The 16,861-nt window shown below is 34.3% G+C and overlaps 3 protein-coding genes across 4 annotated transcripts in view; 1 reads left to right on the plus strand and 2 right to left on the minus strand.

The window, feature by feature from the left end:
• The window catches only part of LOC149477432 (uncharacterized), a 72,037-nt gene extending 70,406 nt beyond the window's left edge, over positions 1–1,631 (minus strand). For both annotated transcript variants that reach the window (XM_089710706.1, XM_089710705.1), the window contains exon 1: positions 1,150–1,631. The gene's annotated coding sequence lies outside the window, so the exon portion shown is untranslated. The remainder of the gene's footprint in view (positions 1–1,149) is intronic.
• A 1,071-nt stretch (positions 1,632–2,702) lies between these two features.
• On the plus strand, positions 2,703–7,270 carry LOC149477435 (uncharacterized). Its single transcript, XM_089710750.1, has 7 exons — positions 2,703–2,903; positions 3,478–3,568; positions 4,103–4,199; positions 4,449–4,551; positions 5,041–5,138; positions 5,484–5,733; positions 5,971–7,270. The coding sequence occupies exons 1-7, from the start codon at positions 2,796–2,798 to the stop codon at positions 7,246–7,248; spliced, it is 2,025 nt and encodes a 674-aa protein (XP_089566876.1). The 5' UTR covers positions 2,703–2,795; the 3' UTR covers positions 7,249–7,270.
• A 291-nt stretch (positions 7,271–7,561) lies between these two features.
• Dysb (dystrobrevin binding protein dysbindin) lies at positions 7,562–16,733 on the minus strand. Its single transcript, XM_089710734.1, has 3 exons — positions 16,142–16,733; positions 15,541–15,705; positions 7,562–7,813 (listed from the first exon to the last, which is right to left on the minus strand). The coding sequence occupies exons 1-3, from the start codon at positions 16,644–16,646 to the stop codon at positions 7,722–7,724; spliced, it is 762 nt and encodes a 253-aa protein (XP_089566860.1). The 5' UTR covers positions 16,647–16,733; the 3' UTR covers positions 7,562–7,721.
• Positions 16,734–16,861: the final 128 nt, after the last annotated feature.

Here is a 16,861-nt window from a genome sequence, read left to right on the forward strand (position 1 = left end):
AAAAAAATGGAGTAATATTTCTTGCCTTACGATACAATCTTATAGATTTGTATCATTCGATTTAAAACTTATCCATGCGATTAATAAGCCATGCAAGTATTGATGTCATTTCCGGTGCAACAAAATAACCTGAAGAAAAAAAAATATTAGTTAATAAACAATAGAATTATGGACTAGCAACACGTGCATAAGTATTCATACTTAGGATTAACCCACAGACCTCATTTCGTATCTTATCGAAGATGGTTGATATACACAATAACAATATTACATGCAAATTGCAATATTGTTTCGTAAAATATAGGTATGTATTTGTAATAATTTCAATTTCCAAATCGTCGCTACGTTTTAATTATGCGTCGTTAGGTAATGCATCATTAAGATTTTTATTGATTATAAATAACAATGATATTAGGAAGAATAATTTGATGTATGAATTATGAAACTAGGTAAACATTATCAAAAAGTTTACATTTGGTTTGGCGTTGCATTCGTTTATAAAATACCTACTGGTTTGGCTTTACTGTACCTTAATAAGTGTATCGTTAGATTTTAGAAGATTCTAATTTCTAGTAGCTTTCCAGTTATCATGTTCCCATCGTGGCGTGTGGGAATTAAATATTTCGTATGTAAATACCTACCTAGGTACATGATGTGATTTTTACGCAATAGTTAATTATTAAAAAAAATATTTTTTATAATAGGTAGCCTAGCCATGCAATAGGTACCTATAACAAGGTTGTTCATGATGGTGTTAGTGAAAACCATTGTAATAAAGGTTCTACGTTTAAATTTTAAATTTTTGTTATTTTAACGAATATATACTTAAACATTTTATTATACCTAAACTTTTAAAATTATTTTAGGGACTGAAAGAAAATCAGCATGACTGTTAAAATATTATATCATCACGGTGTCGCGTTTCGTACTTAAGTGGTAAATAATAAAGAAAGTAAGTTACATAAGTTCCAGCAAAGGCACAGGTAAATCTATCAGGTAATAGTAAAAGTCATTCATTTTGATTGAAAATATCATTAAGGTGAGACGGTATGAATGCACCGTTCGACTGGAGACCAGTGGAGACAGTTAGGCATGTAGCTGTAGGTACTGCATAACACACACAACCAAATAGCCCCAACTCAAACTCACCATAAAGACGAGATTCACAGCTTCGTAGTTGTGCTTACAGCTATCAGCATTACACACACATCACGAAATAGCGGTAACACGGGGCACTATAGCTCAGTATCTATTCACTAATAAACACAACACAAAAACACAACGGCCCCCCAAAACCAGTTATTTCCACGCCGTCTGTTATGGTAGATGCATTTATTGCAAAAACCAACAATAAATATCAAATCCCACAACCAAAATCACGAATAAAAGTGCGTGATTTGAAATCGATTATTTTATATTTACATTGAATTATTGTTCGTTATGAAATTGTCACGACATCAATACTATATTCACTTTTATGGTAAAAAGCTCAAGTTTGTTATGCGGTTTGTTTTAATTTTTATTTAAATAAAATAAAACTTGGGATCTGTCAGTGTCCATTACGAAGCTCGTAACGCGACGCATGCGTAGGACGACCGGTAGCGCCACCTGCGCAAATTCAACTGACTGTGACTGACATGACGGAGTGCAGGCGGCTCGTTGAACCGGTACGCGGGGATACCATTACACAAAACAAACCATCTTGCAACAGTGTTGCCATATACAAGTATAATAACGTTATTTATGAATTTACGTTTTTAATTTGAGGCTTTTTACAATTTGTATTTATTGGTTGAATTATACGCTTCCATCGAAAGAAAAATGAAAAAAAAAAACAAGAATGGTTGTAGAATGAAGGTAAAAATAATACAACTGTTAACTGTTAACCAAAGTAACGTCTTCAAAAATTCGATCGTTATTCAAGGACATCATAATAATTCATATTATTATGATGTCCTTGTCCTTGTTTGTACATTGTAATGCAAAAAACATAGACTGAAACTTTTAGATATTATAAAATGGAAAGAGAATTTGCATAAGTTTTGAAAAGGAGAGTATGAAAATATTTTATTCTTTGGACAAGAGGTCATAATAACAGCTATTATGCAATATACTTGCGACCCTCGACTTACCTGACGTCTACTGCTGGTTCTAATGGGTTTTATTTTACCAACTTCTTTCATAAAATAAACAAGAAAACACTGAATTAATTTTTCGCCTGGTCAACGTCGATTTTAATTCAACCCTTAGGCCGCGTTGCAGCTTGCAAGTCTAATTTCGCGTTTCCATCTTCAAGTAGACTTGCAAGCTGCTCTCAGACAGACTGTCGGACATTTCTTGCGGAAGTTTTCTTGCAGATGGAAATGCGGCCTTACACAACAACGCCTGTGATTTGTCTCATCTTGGCGCTTTCAGTAATTACTTAATTCTTACTTTTTGTCTAGAAATGGGGGAGTATTTAATATTTATCCAATTCCAAATACATGAAACCTTTTTTTCTTTAACAATATACAGAACTGCGCGCACACCGAGCCATCGAGATGACACCCTCCATCATTTACAACCAAATTCGAACAGAGATTTGAAATAAAAAAGAAAAAAAATGTTTATCATGTATCTATCAAAAAAGTGGAAAATTTTGTTATTGTAGATTTAACTACCAATGTCTTTTAAATTGTTGGCATTTTTATTTACAGTTTTACCGTTAGTTTGTCCGTTGAAAAATTAGTGTTTATTGTATTAGTACGTTTGTTATTCTAAAGATAATTAGTTGTATTAGTGAGATGTCACATTGAATGACCTTCGAAGTGGATCGTTACCCGCCTACGTGGGCACATGTAGCCCTTTGTGCTGATCTTACATGGGCTTCTGAACCTCCTGATGACTTTATAGTTGCAAACCAGGTATTATCTGATAAAAATTGTCAAACAAATGGTCTTAAAGGTATAAAACTTCAAGTTTCAAAAACTTATGTCCACGCCCATGATAGTCACAGATTTCCGGAATCAAATCATAGAATATAGAAAGTATCCTTGTATAAAATTATAACACAGATTATTTATTAGTTACGAAGTATTGCACCATGAATACTTACATCTGGAAACTGATCCGACGTGACGATATAGACTACATTAGACTCATTCTATAGACAAGGCCTTTAAATATCTTTATTCTTAAACTATCCCTAATCTCATTGTGCTAACCACAGCATGGAATATTTGTGAGTGCTTTTCCCGTCGGCGCCGCTTAGACATCAAGACATCAGTAAATAGATTATTATATAAATAGAGAGATAAATACCTACCCCTAAATATAGGTATAAAAAGATACCTAGATATAAGAAAATCGTTAATGAGGTAGGATTTCGGACTCCGCGTCCGCAGAAGAATAAACCATTGCATTTATGATTTGCTATCCAAATAATTTATCATGAAGGTTAAGATTCCACATTTTAACATGTAAATTATAATTTTATAGCGCCTTTTGGCTCAACACTGTCGCGTTTCGCAAATACTTCAAGACACGAGAACCGAGTCGCACTGCCAGACGAATCAATGTGAAATAACGGGTTCGTTATATTTCTTCATATAATTCCAAGCTCAAAATTATCATCAAGAATTCTTATATGATTCTAGAACGTTCTATAGTTTAAAGTATATTTTCATATATTTGATGGTAACTATGACATTGAATTTATATTATTAGCAACTAGCAAATCCGGCGAACTCCGTTTCGCCACCAGAGACACCTTTTCTTTGCTATAGACCTCACGCAGCCCGAGACCTTTCCAACGAATGCAAAACGTGTCTGGAGTTATAGCGTCAGGAAGGAAAACCCGACTTATTTTTATATATTAGCAAGAATATTTTTTTTAGTCCAATGTCCTCTAGTGGGGTAAGGGGGACATGCATTATACATCTGTTTCACTGATCGTTTTTCTTTAGGGACAAGTAGGTGATCTGCCTTCTGTGTCCTGCCAGACCGAGACATTAGCAATAATATTGGTTGCATGTAATATAATTTAATGCAGTATAATTTTCATCTAATATCTCGAGTTATCCATATTTTATTTAACTTGTTATTTTAATTATTCTCGTTATAGAAAATGGTACGTCGAGCGGTCGGAGAAGCGTGAAAGAAGTTATTCCTGAATCTAGGCTAGCACAATTCTATGGAAACTTTTATTATGACGAGCATAGGTAATGTATTTTATTTATTTTAAGAACATAATAATATTCCCTATATAATAATATTTGTTAAACTAAATTACGTATTTCCTTGATTAATATTTACATCTGATAAGACAAAAGGCCACGTTTTTTATAACATTGACGGTAGTTCGAGTAACCTTTATTTTTGTGTTTCAATAACAAAAAACATTGCGCTAAATTATCCATTAAATAATTTAATTATAAATGTTATTGAATTAAGTATATAATGTATGTTAGGGAGAGCTGTTACACAAACCCAAATGAAAGTATACGTATCCGTCCATACTGCGCTCAAGGGTGTGAGAACACTGATGTTACAGAATGTTGGATGTTGGCAGAGGTAATATAAACATTATATTTATACGTTTGTTTGTAGTCATAGTATCAGATTACAGCCTTTTTCAGACATATTATTCATGGTTAGCAACATTTATTGAACAAATTGATGTACAATATTGCTGGAAAATTGAATTTTGACGTTCCTATGGCGAGTATATTTCAACAAGCCTTATTAATTCTGCAACATAGTGTTGCTAACGAGTCGATTCCACTTAGTTGCTAAAAAATATTTACCTAATACGGGGCTTTATGGACAAAACATTTGTGTAACTTATAGGCAAAGCGAATTAGAAAAAAATGTTTTGTTTTTTATTATTACACACAAGTTCTACGAAGGATATGCTAAGTCAGCTGTGTACATATCGCAATCAAATAAACATTTTATTTCGTAGGCATTTTTTTTTTATGTTCGAGAACACTTTATTAATATTTATGAAAACGTCAGGATTCGCGTATAATTTTATAACTTATTCTAAATATTCTGCTTTAGGTTGAATATTGGTTTCGAAAGCTGATAGAGGAACCGTCGGACCGCGGCATGCTCCCGCGGCGTCGCAGACAATACAGAATACCGGCTGATGACGATTTGTGGGTTATTTTTTATCTATTAAATAAATATACTGAAAATAATTGTACGGAGGTAATATATTATAGCGATGAGAAATGTTAATTACTCGACAAGAATCAAAAATATTACCATTAAGTAAAATAGATCCTTGATTAATTATAGCAGAGCAATAGTGTCAATAGAAAATATGAAAAATCCATTTAACTTTATTTTAACACATTAATATTACCAAATCAGTTTAAAGTATCCCTTTCTATTTTGATCGCAATCATTCATTTCATTTTTCATTCATCCACAAAGACTACTCTTCATTTTTGGACATAACCCTTTTATATGACGATTAACGGGCACCGATCGGCAGCTAGCGAGCGCTGTGGCCCGTCTGGGGCACGGACTGTTGAGGAGGCGAACCTAGAAGCGAGAATACGCAGCGTAAGAAAGTTCTGGCAAGATAACGATCCTGAATGTTCGAGACACAGAGCACCCAGTCCCCCGCAAGTGACCAGGAAGATGAGGGCCAGGAGGCGACAGCCGAGGAGACCGTCGACTCTGGCTCCACCACCGTTGTATTGCTTGGACGCGCCAGCACAACTCGTCTGTGATCCCACTTGCAAGGTTATTTTAATCCTAAATGCAATGTATTTAGAGTTTTCAGTTTAGACACCGCAAAGTTACCTAATTGGATTCCTATTTATAATTCTTATATTAAGGACCTAGAACCTTTCGTTCAGTTTTATTTTAAGATAGAAGGAATTAGTATAGATCTTAACAATTCTACATGTCATATTATTGCATAATTTTTTGAAAGAAAGTATTTCAAAAATACCAATCATATTTTTTTTAATTTTGCAGTTCCATTTCGAAGCACCCAGACCGCCACAACTGACAGACTGTCAACGCGCAATAAGCCGCTATTCAGCGAGCATGCAGGCACTAATGCGAGCCACAGCGGCCCGGTGCCCCCTCTACCGCGGAACGAATGTAAGCCGATACGCGCCCACAGGACAAAGACCTTTACGCTGCACAGACAGACGATGCAGTATATGGTGGCCGCGTGAACATTTAGCGGCCAGACAGGAACAAAAATGCCCTAAACCTCAACCCCAGAATGCTGTAATACAAAAAACAGAGGAAAATGATGATAATGATTCTAAAATTGAAGAACCAAAAGAGAATAACGATGAACCACCAATAGAACAAAAAGATGAAAAACAGGATAGCCCAAAAAGTACACAGAAAGAAAAAGTTGTTGAAGATGGTCAAATCGCATCGACGAGTTCTGCGCCAACGGAAAACGAAATGAGAACGAAACGGCTATACAGTACTGTCCTCAGCATGAGCGCTCCTCAACCAATCAATTTAACAGCAGGATGCATTAGACTATCTCAAAAACTCGTCGTGCCCGGTATTTTAAAACTAAATCCTAAAATTGTTTTACAAACCCGTCTCAGAACGTCCAACGTAGACAATAAATTTGAAGAACTTGAAAAAGAAGCCTTGGAACAATACAAAGGTTCCGATGAAAGTATAGATTCGAAATTTCAAGAGTTGGAAAAAGAAGCGGTTGAACAATATAGCACCAGCAATAGTAATACTAGTTGTAGCAGCGGTAATTCAGCAGAGAAAAAGACGTCGTCAATAGCAGATGTTGACGCGAATAATAAAAAGCAATCACCAAAATTTCCTAAAGAAAAGTCCGTTGATAGCGTTGTTATATATTCGCAAAATTTTCCCGATCTGAACGCTAGAGGCCACACCAGTAGCGTAACGAATTTAAAAAACTGCCACGCCCCCCCGAGGGGGGAGAAAAAAGAACAAAGCCACCGGCCTTCTAAAACACCAAGGAATATTAAAAGTGACTCGCAAAGAGCAGCATCTGACACAGATAATGAATACAGAAACAACAAAACGAATCATAAAGGCGCAATGCGATGGACATTACACTTGATGCCTCCGAAAAAGAGGCATCTGTCCTCTTGCATTTCGGATTTTTCCTCTGATGAAGATTTAGAGGAACCACCAGGTTCTATAAAAGATGCAGGACCATGTATTAAGAACCATATAACTGGGAAAGTAAAAATGTCCGCCCACGGCGCTGGCGACTTGCATCCGATCATGCGAAAAACTTAGAAATATCAACGAATCATGGAAATAGCGTCTTGGGCTACCAAAAGTCGACACCGTTTGAAAATTTCCCGTGAACGTGAACAATGTTAACGTCCAACGTTGACTTTTAGTAGTCGAGACATTTTTGATACTCACTTTTTACAATGTGTTCATGTGGGTGTAGTGTAACGATTTTGAAGCGAGTGATCTCAAAAAATGTACTTTTACTAGTCATAAATAGTTTGTATATATATTTTTGTATTTGTCTTTACTCGATATTAAGAAAACAATTTCAGTTGATGAAAATGTTGACACTAAAAATTGCTTAGATGTTTAGTCATAAAAAAAAAATACATTTTTATATGGATTTGTAATATTTGGTGTTTTATTTTGTTCCCGATTGGATTAACATTAGCAACAAGTTGATCAACAGTTGATAAAATTTCTTAAAACTATAAAAGCTCTGTCATTAACACTAACATAAAAATTTCTTTATATCAAGTTTCTTCGAGGAACTTTTCTAAGTCAGTTTGGTCAACATCTAGTTCAATTTGCTCAAGCGTTGTGGATGGAGGTTCTTGGCCAGTACCTGAAAAAATATTTAGAGTAAAAAATAATACCATGTACAATGTACTACATACTAAATGGTATAAGTGAAGTCCCATATCCCCTAGTGGGGTAAGGGGCAGATGCATTATACGTACATCTGTTTCACTGATCGATTTTCTTTTAGGGACAAGTAGGTGATCAGCCTTCTGTGTCCTGCCAGCCCGAGACATTTCTTCGTCTCCACCGGGAATCGAACCCAGGACCCCTCGGTGCTACGCTCACGCGTCAACCACTGTACCAAGGAGGCGTCGAACTACTAAATGTTATATCCTATGGTATATAATAATACCATGTATATGTTGATGATGAAAACTTAATGTGCTAGGAAAGGGTACATGTGAACTAATTACTAGTTTTACTAGATAAATAAACTATACATATAGGCAGAGCAGTTTAGACAAGGACAAAGAATTTAGATTTGACTGAAGTATGTGTAAATTTACAGGTAATAAATATCACGTCTTAATATAGATATTATATATAGATGGTATTTGTATAATAATTTTATCTAATTCAATATCAGTGTGTTTCCTTCTAAGTATACAGGGTGTCCCAAAAAGTAGTGATGAACGGAAGCTGGGAGGTAGAGGACCTAAAGGGCTATCCGAATCACCCCCATGTATGTTATGCGATTTTTCGTATTTTCGGAGTTATGACGTTTTTTTCAATTTTTCACCTATCGCCGAGTACGGTGATATTTTCACTCATGGTGACGTCAATTATTGCGGAAGGTGCTTGATTTTTTTTGTGTGCTAAGCTGAAAGATAGGCCAATTCAGTATGGTAACATTTACTATCGTTAGATCTTTGAATGGAATAAAAAAAAGAATTAAAATGCCAAGAAAGATAAAATTACCCAGTATGTTCTCCACTTCAAGGGCCCGTAAAAAAATAAAATCACATAAAAAAAGTTTTCCATTTGGCTTTTAAAAACTTGCTCTATCTATCAGGTAGCTACCCTGAAAATTTCATTTTATTATTCAGAAGGCTTCAATCGAAAAATTGAAATCTAAATGAGGTAAGTGCAAAAATTGAATTAACATGATGATTAATAAAAACAAATTAAAACCAATAACAAGGTGTTTAATTACCAGAAATTTTTAAAATGACCCCGCTATTGCTCAGTGCAAGTGCGACATCACCGTAAAAAGTTGTCTTTTAAATGTCTGAATGCCCTTTTATAATTTTTAATGGTTTCTTCTGCTACTATGAATTTCCAGGTTATTTCGTTCAAATTGTGGCAGTCTCTCGTCTTTGTAGTATCCCCACGGAAAAAAATCAATAGGGTTTATGTCCGGGGACCGTCGAGGCCAGGCTAAAGGGCAAAGATACCCTGAAAGATGGATTGGTCGTTGCAGCCTGCGCATGCGCTGGTGACGCCTGCCTTAAAGCCTGGCCTGCACGGTCCCTCGACCTAAACCCCATTGATTTGTTTCAATGGGGATACTAAAAAGACCTCGGCTACTTGAGAGAATGCTACAATTTGGACGAAATAACCCGGAAATTCATAGTAGCAGAAGAAACCATTAAAAATGATAAAAGGGCATTCAGACATTTAAAAGACAACTTTTTACGGTGATGTCGCACTTGCATTGAGCAACAGCGGGGTTATTTTAAAAATTTCTGGTAATTAAACACCTATTTATGGGTTTTAATTTGGTTTTAATGATCATCATGTTAATAAAATTTTTGCACTTACCACATTTAGATTTCAATTTTTCGATTGAAGCCTTCTGAATAATAAAATGAAATTTTTAGGGTAGCTACCTGATAGATAGAGCGAGTTTTTAAAAGCCAAATGGAAAACTTTTTTTATGTGATTTTATTTTTTTATGGGCCCTTGAAGTTGTGAACATACTGGGTAATTTTATCTTTCTTGGCATTTAATTCTTTTTTTATTCCATTCGAAGATCTAACGATAGTAAATGTTACCATACTGAATTGGCCTATCTTTCAGCTTACCACACAAAAAAAAATCAAGCATCTAGCGCAATAAGTCACGTCACCATAAATAAAAATCTCATCGTACTCAGCGATAGATGAAAAATTGAAAAAAATGTCATAACTCCGAAAATACGAAAAATCGCATAACATACATGGGGGTGATTCGGATAGCTCTCTAGGTCCTCTACCTCCCAGCTTCCGTTTATCACTACTTTTTGGGACACCCTGTATATCTATTTGTTTATTATATAACTAGCTGTGCCCGCGACTTCGTCCGCGTGGAATAGTGACTGCATAGTAGGTAGTTATACTACTTAACTTTTATTGAATAAACACGTACTACCATAAATAATTAAACGAACTGTTAGTAAAATTTATTACTAAACTGAGCTAAAAAATAAAAATAAATTTCTTCCTTGTATGGATGTTTTTGACAATATATATACCTAACCGTTTCTACGAAAAATCTATTTTTTCATTCGTTGATCTCAAAAATAAAAATTCCAATCACCAGAACGACAGATTTTTAATTGTGTTTTGCACAATTTTGTTAAATTACGACTGGATGAAAATTTTGTTCGTGGTCGTCGTCGTCGTTGGTAAGGTGAACAAATCCTTATCAAAACATCATACGCTTAAGACAATAATTAGTATCGATAGCGGATTCTATTCTTTTGCGTTTTGACGTTTGTCTCAGCGCTCAGATCTTTCCTGTCTCACGCCGTAGTAACTAAACCGTTTAGACCGTGCAATAAAAATTAAATAAAAAAAAAACTCAACGCAACGAAGAAAAGTGCATAGAAAAAGGAAAAAATGTTGTGTGGTTTTATGAAACCACGGTAAAAGTGAAACTTAGGCACAAAATTATCGTATTTGTACGATAATGACTCCGAACACTGCTTTATACCTACTCGGCAGCCGACCGTCACGCGACATGCGCTACACAGACCAAAAAGACGATGAGACGATGTAATAAAAGTTTCACTAATTTTACAAACTTCCCGAAGATCTTTAAAAATAAATACCATTTTAAATATTTATAAAAATAAAAAAACAAAGTCATCGGGGCTGCCATACCATCATTATCATATCATATACAATTATATTTTTTTTATAATGGTACTTAATTTTAAAGATCGTCGGGAAGTTTGTAAAATTATTATTTATTCCTTTTCCTTCGTTGCGTTGGGTTTTTCTTTTTAATTTTTAAATTTTTAACTTCGGTTTCTTATTTTCATGTGATATTTTCAAGTGAGCGAGACCTACCTCTACCTCCATATTACATTCCTACATCATATTGATATCTATAAGTTTGTTGCTCCTTGACATCTTTTTAAGTTGGGCCGTAACCGTGCACAAATTGTAATGGATCACAGTGGCAAAAGAAGTGGTATCTTTAGGAAAAAAAATTGCCAAGAGCCAGGCCTATGTGGCTTTGAGTAGAGTTCCAAATTTCCAGGGTGTGGCTATCCTCTCGCTCCCATATCCCCCTCTTCTTTCACAGACTTTCAACCCTTCTCTTTCCACACCTAGTAAATGGCAGAACCGATTTTGATGTAAACCATATTATCTAATTATACCTATATGTACACGTCATATCCTGTCGTTTGATGCTCCATTTGGTTTATTTATCTAACCACTGTCACCCCTAAATGTAATAAACGGATGAACCGATTTCGATAAAACATGTTGCTCTTTTATATTTTGATATGCCGCTTGAGTATATTATTTGACCACATTCGATTATTGTTCATTCCCACTTTCACCGCTGTAATCTAATAAATGGATAAACCGAATTGGATAAAAATATAATTAATATTTTTTCCCACATTCCCACTTTTACCTCTATATACCTAGGTATAATAAATGGATGAACCGATTTTGATACACTTTATCTAAGAACCAGCGTCGGAAAATATGCTGCCTAACACGCATCTAATTCGTATTACCCGTTAGCGAGCTACGGTGGCACAAACAGACAAACATAGCGGTCAAACACTTATCACCCATCTTTTTGATGGTTAAAAATGGTTAAAAGGGGTTAAAAATATAATACGACATAATTTAAAGGACATTTTATGTATAAAATTTACCTAGAAGTAAGCATAATTCTAATTTGACCCCTTCCCCCCCTACTACCTCAGCTTACCCCCCCACCCCCCTTACGTTTTATCGTACACTGTATAGTGTACAATAGAATGCCTTTGCAAATGTTCGCCGTGAATACTTAATGGTCATAACTTTTTTATTTACAAACCGATTAACATGAAATAAACACTTAATGTTAAATGAAGATTACCACAATATATTAGTGAAAACCGCATCTAAATCGGATAAGCCGTTTCTGAGATTAGCGTGCACAAACATACAGACAAACAGACAAAAAAAATTATAACTACAGTTTTGGGTTTGAGATCGATTTAATAATAACCCCTGCTATTTTTTTTACATATTTTCATTGTACAGACATCACTTTTCTAGAATTTTATTATAATATGTATTGAATATTGATTGACCACGCGCAAGGTTACTAATTTCCACTACATCCTCACGCAAATCGTCAATTTTTATGAACATTGAATCTGTAAATAAAAAAAAATCAAAAGATAAGTGTACCTAATTTTAATAAAAAGCTACTAACAAATAAAGTTTTATCAAGAACTAAAGTGACCTTCTTTGGGCGTATAATATAGTCTTGTAAAAGTTATACATGATAAAAATAAAATTTCATCATTTTCTTATTTTTTTCATAACTTTAACTAATTAAAAACATGAGTCTAACTATATAATTATAATAAACAATAAATATAAAAGCTACAACTTACCTTTTGTGGGAACGCAAGAAGGCGAAAATTAAAAAAAAGCCGAAGATTTTTAAAAATGTAACCAATGAACACAATCACTGTTATCTACTATTACCCAAAGAGAATACAAATACTACGTCTATTACCTATATAACTGTAACTAACATCAAATAATAAACATCTACCCTCACTTATAAAAATTTAGTATATTCACATGAAATATAAGCGCACCTGAAATTTACTCTGGGAAGATATGAATTATTTATTTAACTTTAAAAAAAAAAACAAACTCACCAACATCATAATATTTAAATTATGAACTTCCAAGGAGCGTTAATATTATGTAAATTGATTTAATTTTAATGAAATCTCATAGATGGCGCTGTTTTAAATTTGTCTTTATACTACTAAGATTCATTATTCTGTTTCTCTGCCAAAATTACCTAAATGATGTAGTTTTTATAGTATAAAGGTAGACAATAGCATGGCTTACTCAAAAACAACATTTAAACATGAGTCTTTATATTGTACGCTGTTGTAGTACACGGAATACGTAAGAAAAATAAAGGTTCACAGCTCCTCCCCCGAAGGTGATAGCATGATAATATGTATATAACAGCCTGACCCGACCTGTTAGTAATATTCATGCAAAATTTGAAGTAAATCCGTGCAGTACTTTCTGAGATTAGCCTGGACAAACATACAGACAAACAGACAAACAGACAAACCGACAAACCGACAAACAGACAAACAGACAAAAATTCTAAAAACTATGTTTTTGGCTTCTATATCGATTATAGATCATGGATTATGTATTCTTTTAAAAAAATATTCAATGTACAGTTTTGACTTTCCTACGATTTTATTATATGTATAGATGAACTTCCAAGGAGCGTTAATATTATGTAAATTGATTTAATTTTAATGAAATCTCATAGATGGCGCTGTTTTAAATTTGTCTTTATACTACTAAGATTCATTATTCTGTTTCTCTGCCAAAATTACCTAAATGATGTAGTTTTTATAGTATAAAGGTAGTAGACCGGGAGATACTGACACAAAATTTCGAGTCATTTGTAACAGGATGGCGGTTCTACAGGGTTCTTAGTACGCAATGACAAAAAGAAAAATGATGGTGTGAACGCTGGTACCGGCGGCTTAGTCGCGTGGGCGTTAGTCGAACTCGTCGGAAAATAGCGAAAGTCAAACGATTTGTAACAGTATGGCACTTATTTTTCCTGTAAGTTTGAGGATCAACGAATATAAATACAAAATTTCAAAGATCTAGGTGTTGGAAATCTTCACTTATATAAATTAATAATAAATTTATTTTTCAAGTATGACAGCACTTTTTCCCCCTACTAGAAGTATGGCAAATATAATAATGGTCACATTTTATCAAATACTCTCCAAAAAGCCAAATGCAATACTGGTACAAAAAGATAGGCGAAATAAAAAAATTTTGCAGATTTTCGGCGGTATGGCGACCATTTGGAATCGTCCGAAAAGTATGGCATGGCGATTTTCGTAAATGGCTGCACGACGATGGTTACCTGTGCAAAAGTTAGCTTGGTACAAATGGTTGAATAATTGTTTTTTTTAAATCAACACATTCGCGTCGGTATGGCGGGCTGTAAGTCATACCGGAAAAGTATGGCATGACACTACCGCCTACTTCTTTTTTATGGGCTATCGGTAAATTCTAAAATTTTTGTGTTACAAATCGTTTGACTTTCGCTATTTTTCCGACGAGTTCGACTAACGCCCACGCGACTAACCCACCGGTACCAGCGTTCACACCATCATTTTTCTTTTTGTCATTGCGTACTAAGACCCCTGTAGAACCGCCATCCTGTTACAAATGACTCGAAATTTTGTGTCAGTATCTCCCGGTCTATAGACAATAGCATGGCTTACTCAAAAACAACATTTAAACATGAGTCTTTATATTGTACGCTGTTGTAGTACACGGAATACGTAAGAAAAATAAAGGTTCACAGCTCCTCCCCCGAAGGTGATAGCATGATAATATGTATATAACAGCCTGACCCGACCTGTTAGTAATATTCATGCAAAATTTGAAGTAAATCCGTGCAGTACTTTCTGAGATTAGCCTGGACAAACATACAGACAAACAGACAAACAGACAAACCGACAAACCGACAAACAGACAAACAGACAAAAATTCTAAAAACTATGTTTTTGGCTTCTATATCGATTATAGATCATGGATTATGTATTCTTTTAAAAAAATATTCAATGTACAGTTTTGACTTTCCTACGATTTTATTATATGTATAGATATGTAATTGGTATGTATATCTGTTTATTTTATTTATGTATATGTATATTTAAATATTGTGTATGTATAGTATATGTGATATTGTATATGGACATGTATTATTTAAGGTAGATATATATTATTATTTTTTGTTTTCTTGCTATTAATTATTCTTTTTCTGTTCTCGTCCCGCCAATTAGTGATCATTTTGCTTGTTTACCTTTTACCGTGGTTGCCTGGAAGAGATCACTATTAAGTGATAAGGCCGCCAAAATAGTTGTACTCTGTTCTATGTGTATTGTGTAAGTAGTTCTAAGGCTTCTGTACAACTATTAAAGAGTTAAATAGATAAATAAATAGATAAATCTCGTGTCACAATGTTTGTCCTCAATGGACTCCTAAACCACTTAACCGATTATAATAAAATTTGCACACCATATGCAGTTCGATCCAACTTGAGTGATAGGATAGGTTTTATCCCGGAAATCCCACGGGAAAGGGAACTATGCGGAGTTTTCTCTGAAAACGCGGGCGAAGCCACGGGCGGAAAGCTAGTAATTCTATATTTTTTTATTAACTTTAGCAATATAGTTTTGCCTAGAATTAACTTAATTTTTACTATTTTGTTTGTGTCTTAAACAGTTTCTTATAAACATGTAATAAATAAACAAATTCATACCCGTTGGTAAGCTCCCACTAGTCAAATATCTGGCTACATCACTCTGAAATGCGGCAGCACTGTTCTCTCTCTTAACTTGCAGCTCGGCTAACTGTTGTCGCTCTATCTCATTATTGCGTTCTTCATTCTCTTTGGCTAGTCTTGTTCTTGTTTCTTCTAATTGGACTGTAATTATAAAAAAATATCTAGTAGAAAAATTATCCACTTATGGAGGTAATAATAATAAATATTAGGTTTCTGACATGTTATTGTAAACTTTAAATGGATTGGACTGAAAGTGAGAGCAAATACTTATGCTCTATGTATTTGAATTTAAAAAAGGTAGAGATGATGTGTTTTGAGAAAACATCACATTTGATTAGGTACTAATGTATTTTTAAACTATCTGTGCTCTGCGGTTTTACCCGCAGTACTCCTCCTGTTGGTCTTAGCGAGATGATATGTAGCCTATAGCCTTCTTCGATATATGGACTATCTAACAAATTTTTTGAAATCGTACCAGTAGTTCCCGAGATTAGCGCGTTCAAACAAATAAACTCTTTAGCTTTAAAATATTAAAAAGTAAATAAGTAAATATTAGTATAGATATGCAGTGAATTACCCATTTTCTTTTTCTTGTAAAGACTTAATTCGTAATGATGATCAAGTTTCCATTTCTCCATATTTGACCTTTCAACAATATCTTCAAACTCTATCAATTGTTCTTCAACATCTTTTAATAAAATTTGTACATTCTTTAAACTGTCCATACATTGAGCTACATTTGCTGTTAAGGTAGGCAAGTGACCCAAATTATTAGCCAACTCTGTAGCTTTTTTTAAACGTTTCTTAGAAATTTCATGCAATTGAAGAATTAATTTATCGACCTCTTCGGCTGCTTTTGCGTTGTTATCGGCGTTTTCATGAAGTTCAGCCCATTGTTCTTGGTATTTTTCTAATAAGGCACCCCCTGCTCCAAAGTTAACTCTACTTTCAGTCGATGTTTTTTGCTTATCTTTAAATATATTTGTCACCTTCTGAACCTCTTGTAATGTCTGCCGCAGATTGTTACTCGAACTTAAACCATCTTGCACGACTGAAATGAAATCTTTTAAATTTCCTAACATTCTATATTATTTTTTAAACCCAAAAGAAAAGCAAATAAAAACTTGAAAACAAGGATCATCTGGGAAGTGTCACGTTGACTGACTTTGACAAGTTCTGGTTTATCAGTTCAACAACAGGAATTTTATTGAATTCAATTAAATTCCCTCTATTTTCAAAAATTATGTTATAATAAATAATCAATGTCCTAAACGTAACCTTTAATATTATAATAAAT

The sequence above is a fragment of the Colias philodice genome, chromosome 25 (genome assembly GCF_061535455.1).
Source record: "Colias philodice isolate Cphi_HAF_F1 chromosome 25, ilColPhil1 Martin Lab GWU primary, whole genome shotgun sequence".
NCBI classification, from domain to species: domain Eukaryota; kingdom Metazoa; phylum Arthropoda; class Insecta; order Lepidoptera; family Pieridae; genus Colias; species Colias philodice.

Excerpts from the sequence above, each read along its gene's own strand:
- Dysb (XM_089710734.1), bottom strand. The coding sequence starts at position 16,646 with ATGTTAGGAAATTTAAAAGATTTCATTTCAGTCGTGCAAGATGGTTTA. Across the intron at positions 15,706-16,141 it reads TTACAAGAAAAAGAAAATGG|TCCAATTAGAAGAAACAAGA; the intron begins GTAATTCACTGC and ends TTATAATTACAG. Across the intron at positions 7,814-15,540 it reads TAGTGGGAGCTTACCAACGG|GTACTGGCCAAGAACCTCCA; the intron begins GTATGAATTTGT and ends ATATTTTTTCAG.
- LOC149477435 (XM_089710750.1), top strand. The coding sequence starts at position 2,796 with ATGACCTTCGAAGTGGATCGTTACCCGCCTACGTGGGCACATGTAGCC. Across the intron at positions 3,569-4,102 it reads GAATCAATGTGAAATAACGG|AAAATGGTACGTCGAGCGGT; the intron begins GTTCGTTATATT and ends TTCTCGTTATAG. Across the intron at positions 4,200-4,448 it reads TTTTATTATGACGAGCATAG|GGAGAGCTGTTACACAAACC; the intron begins GTAATGTATTTT and ends AATGTATGTTAG.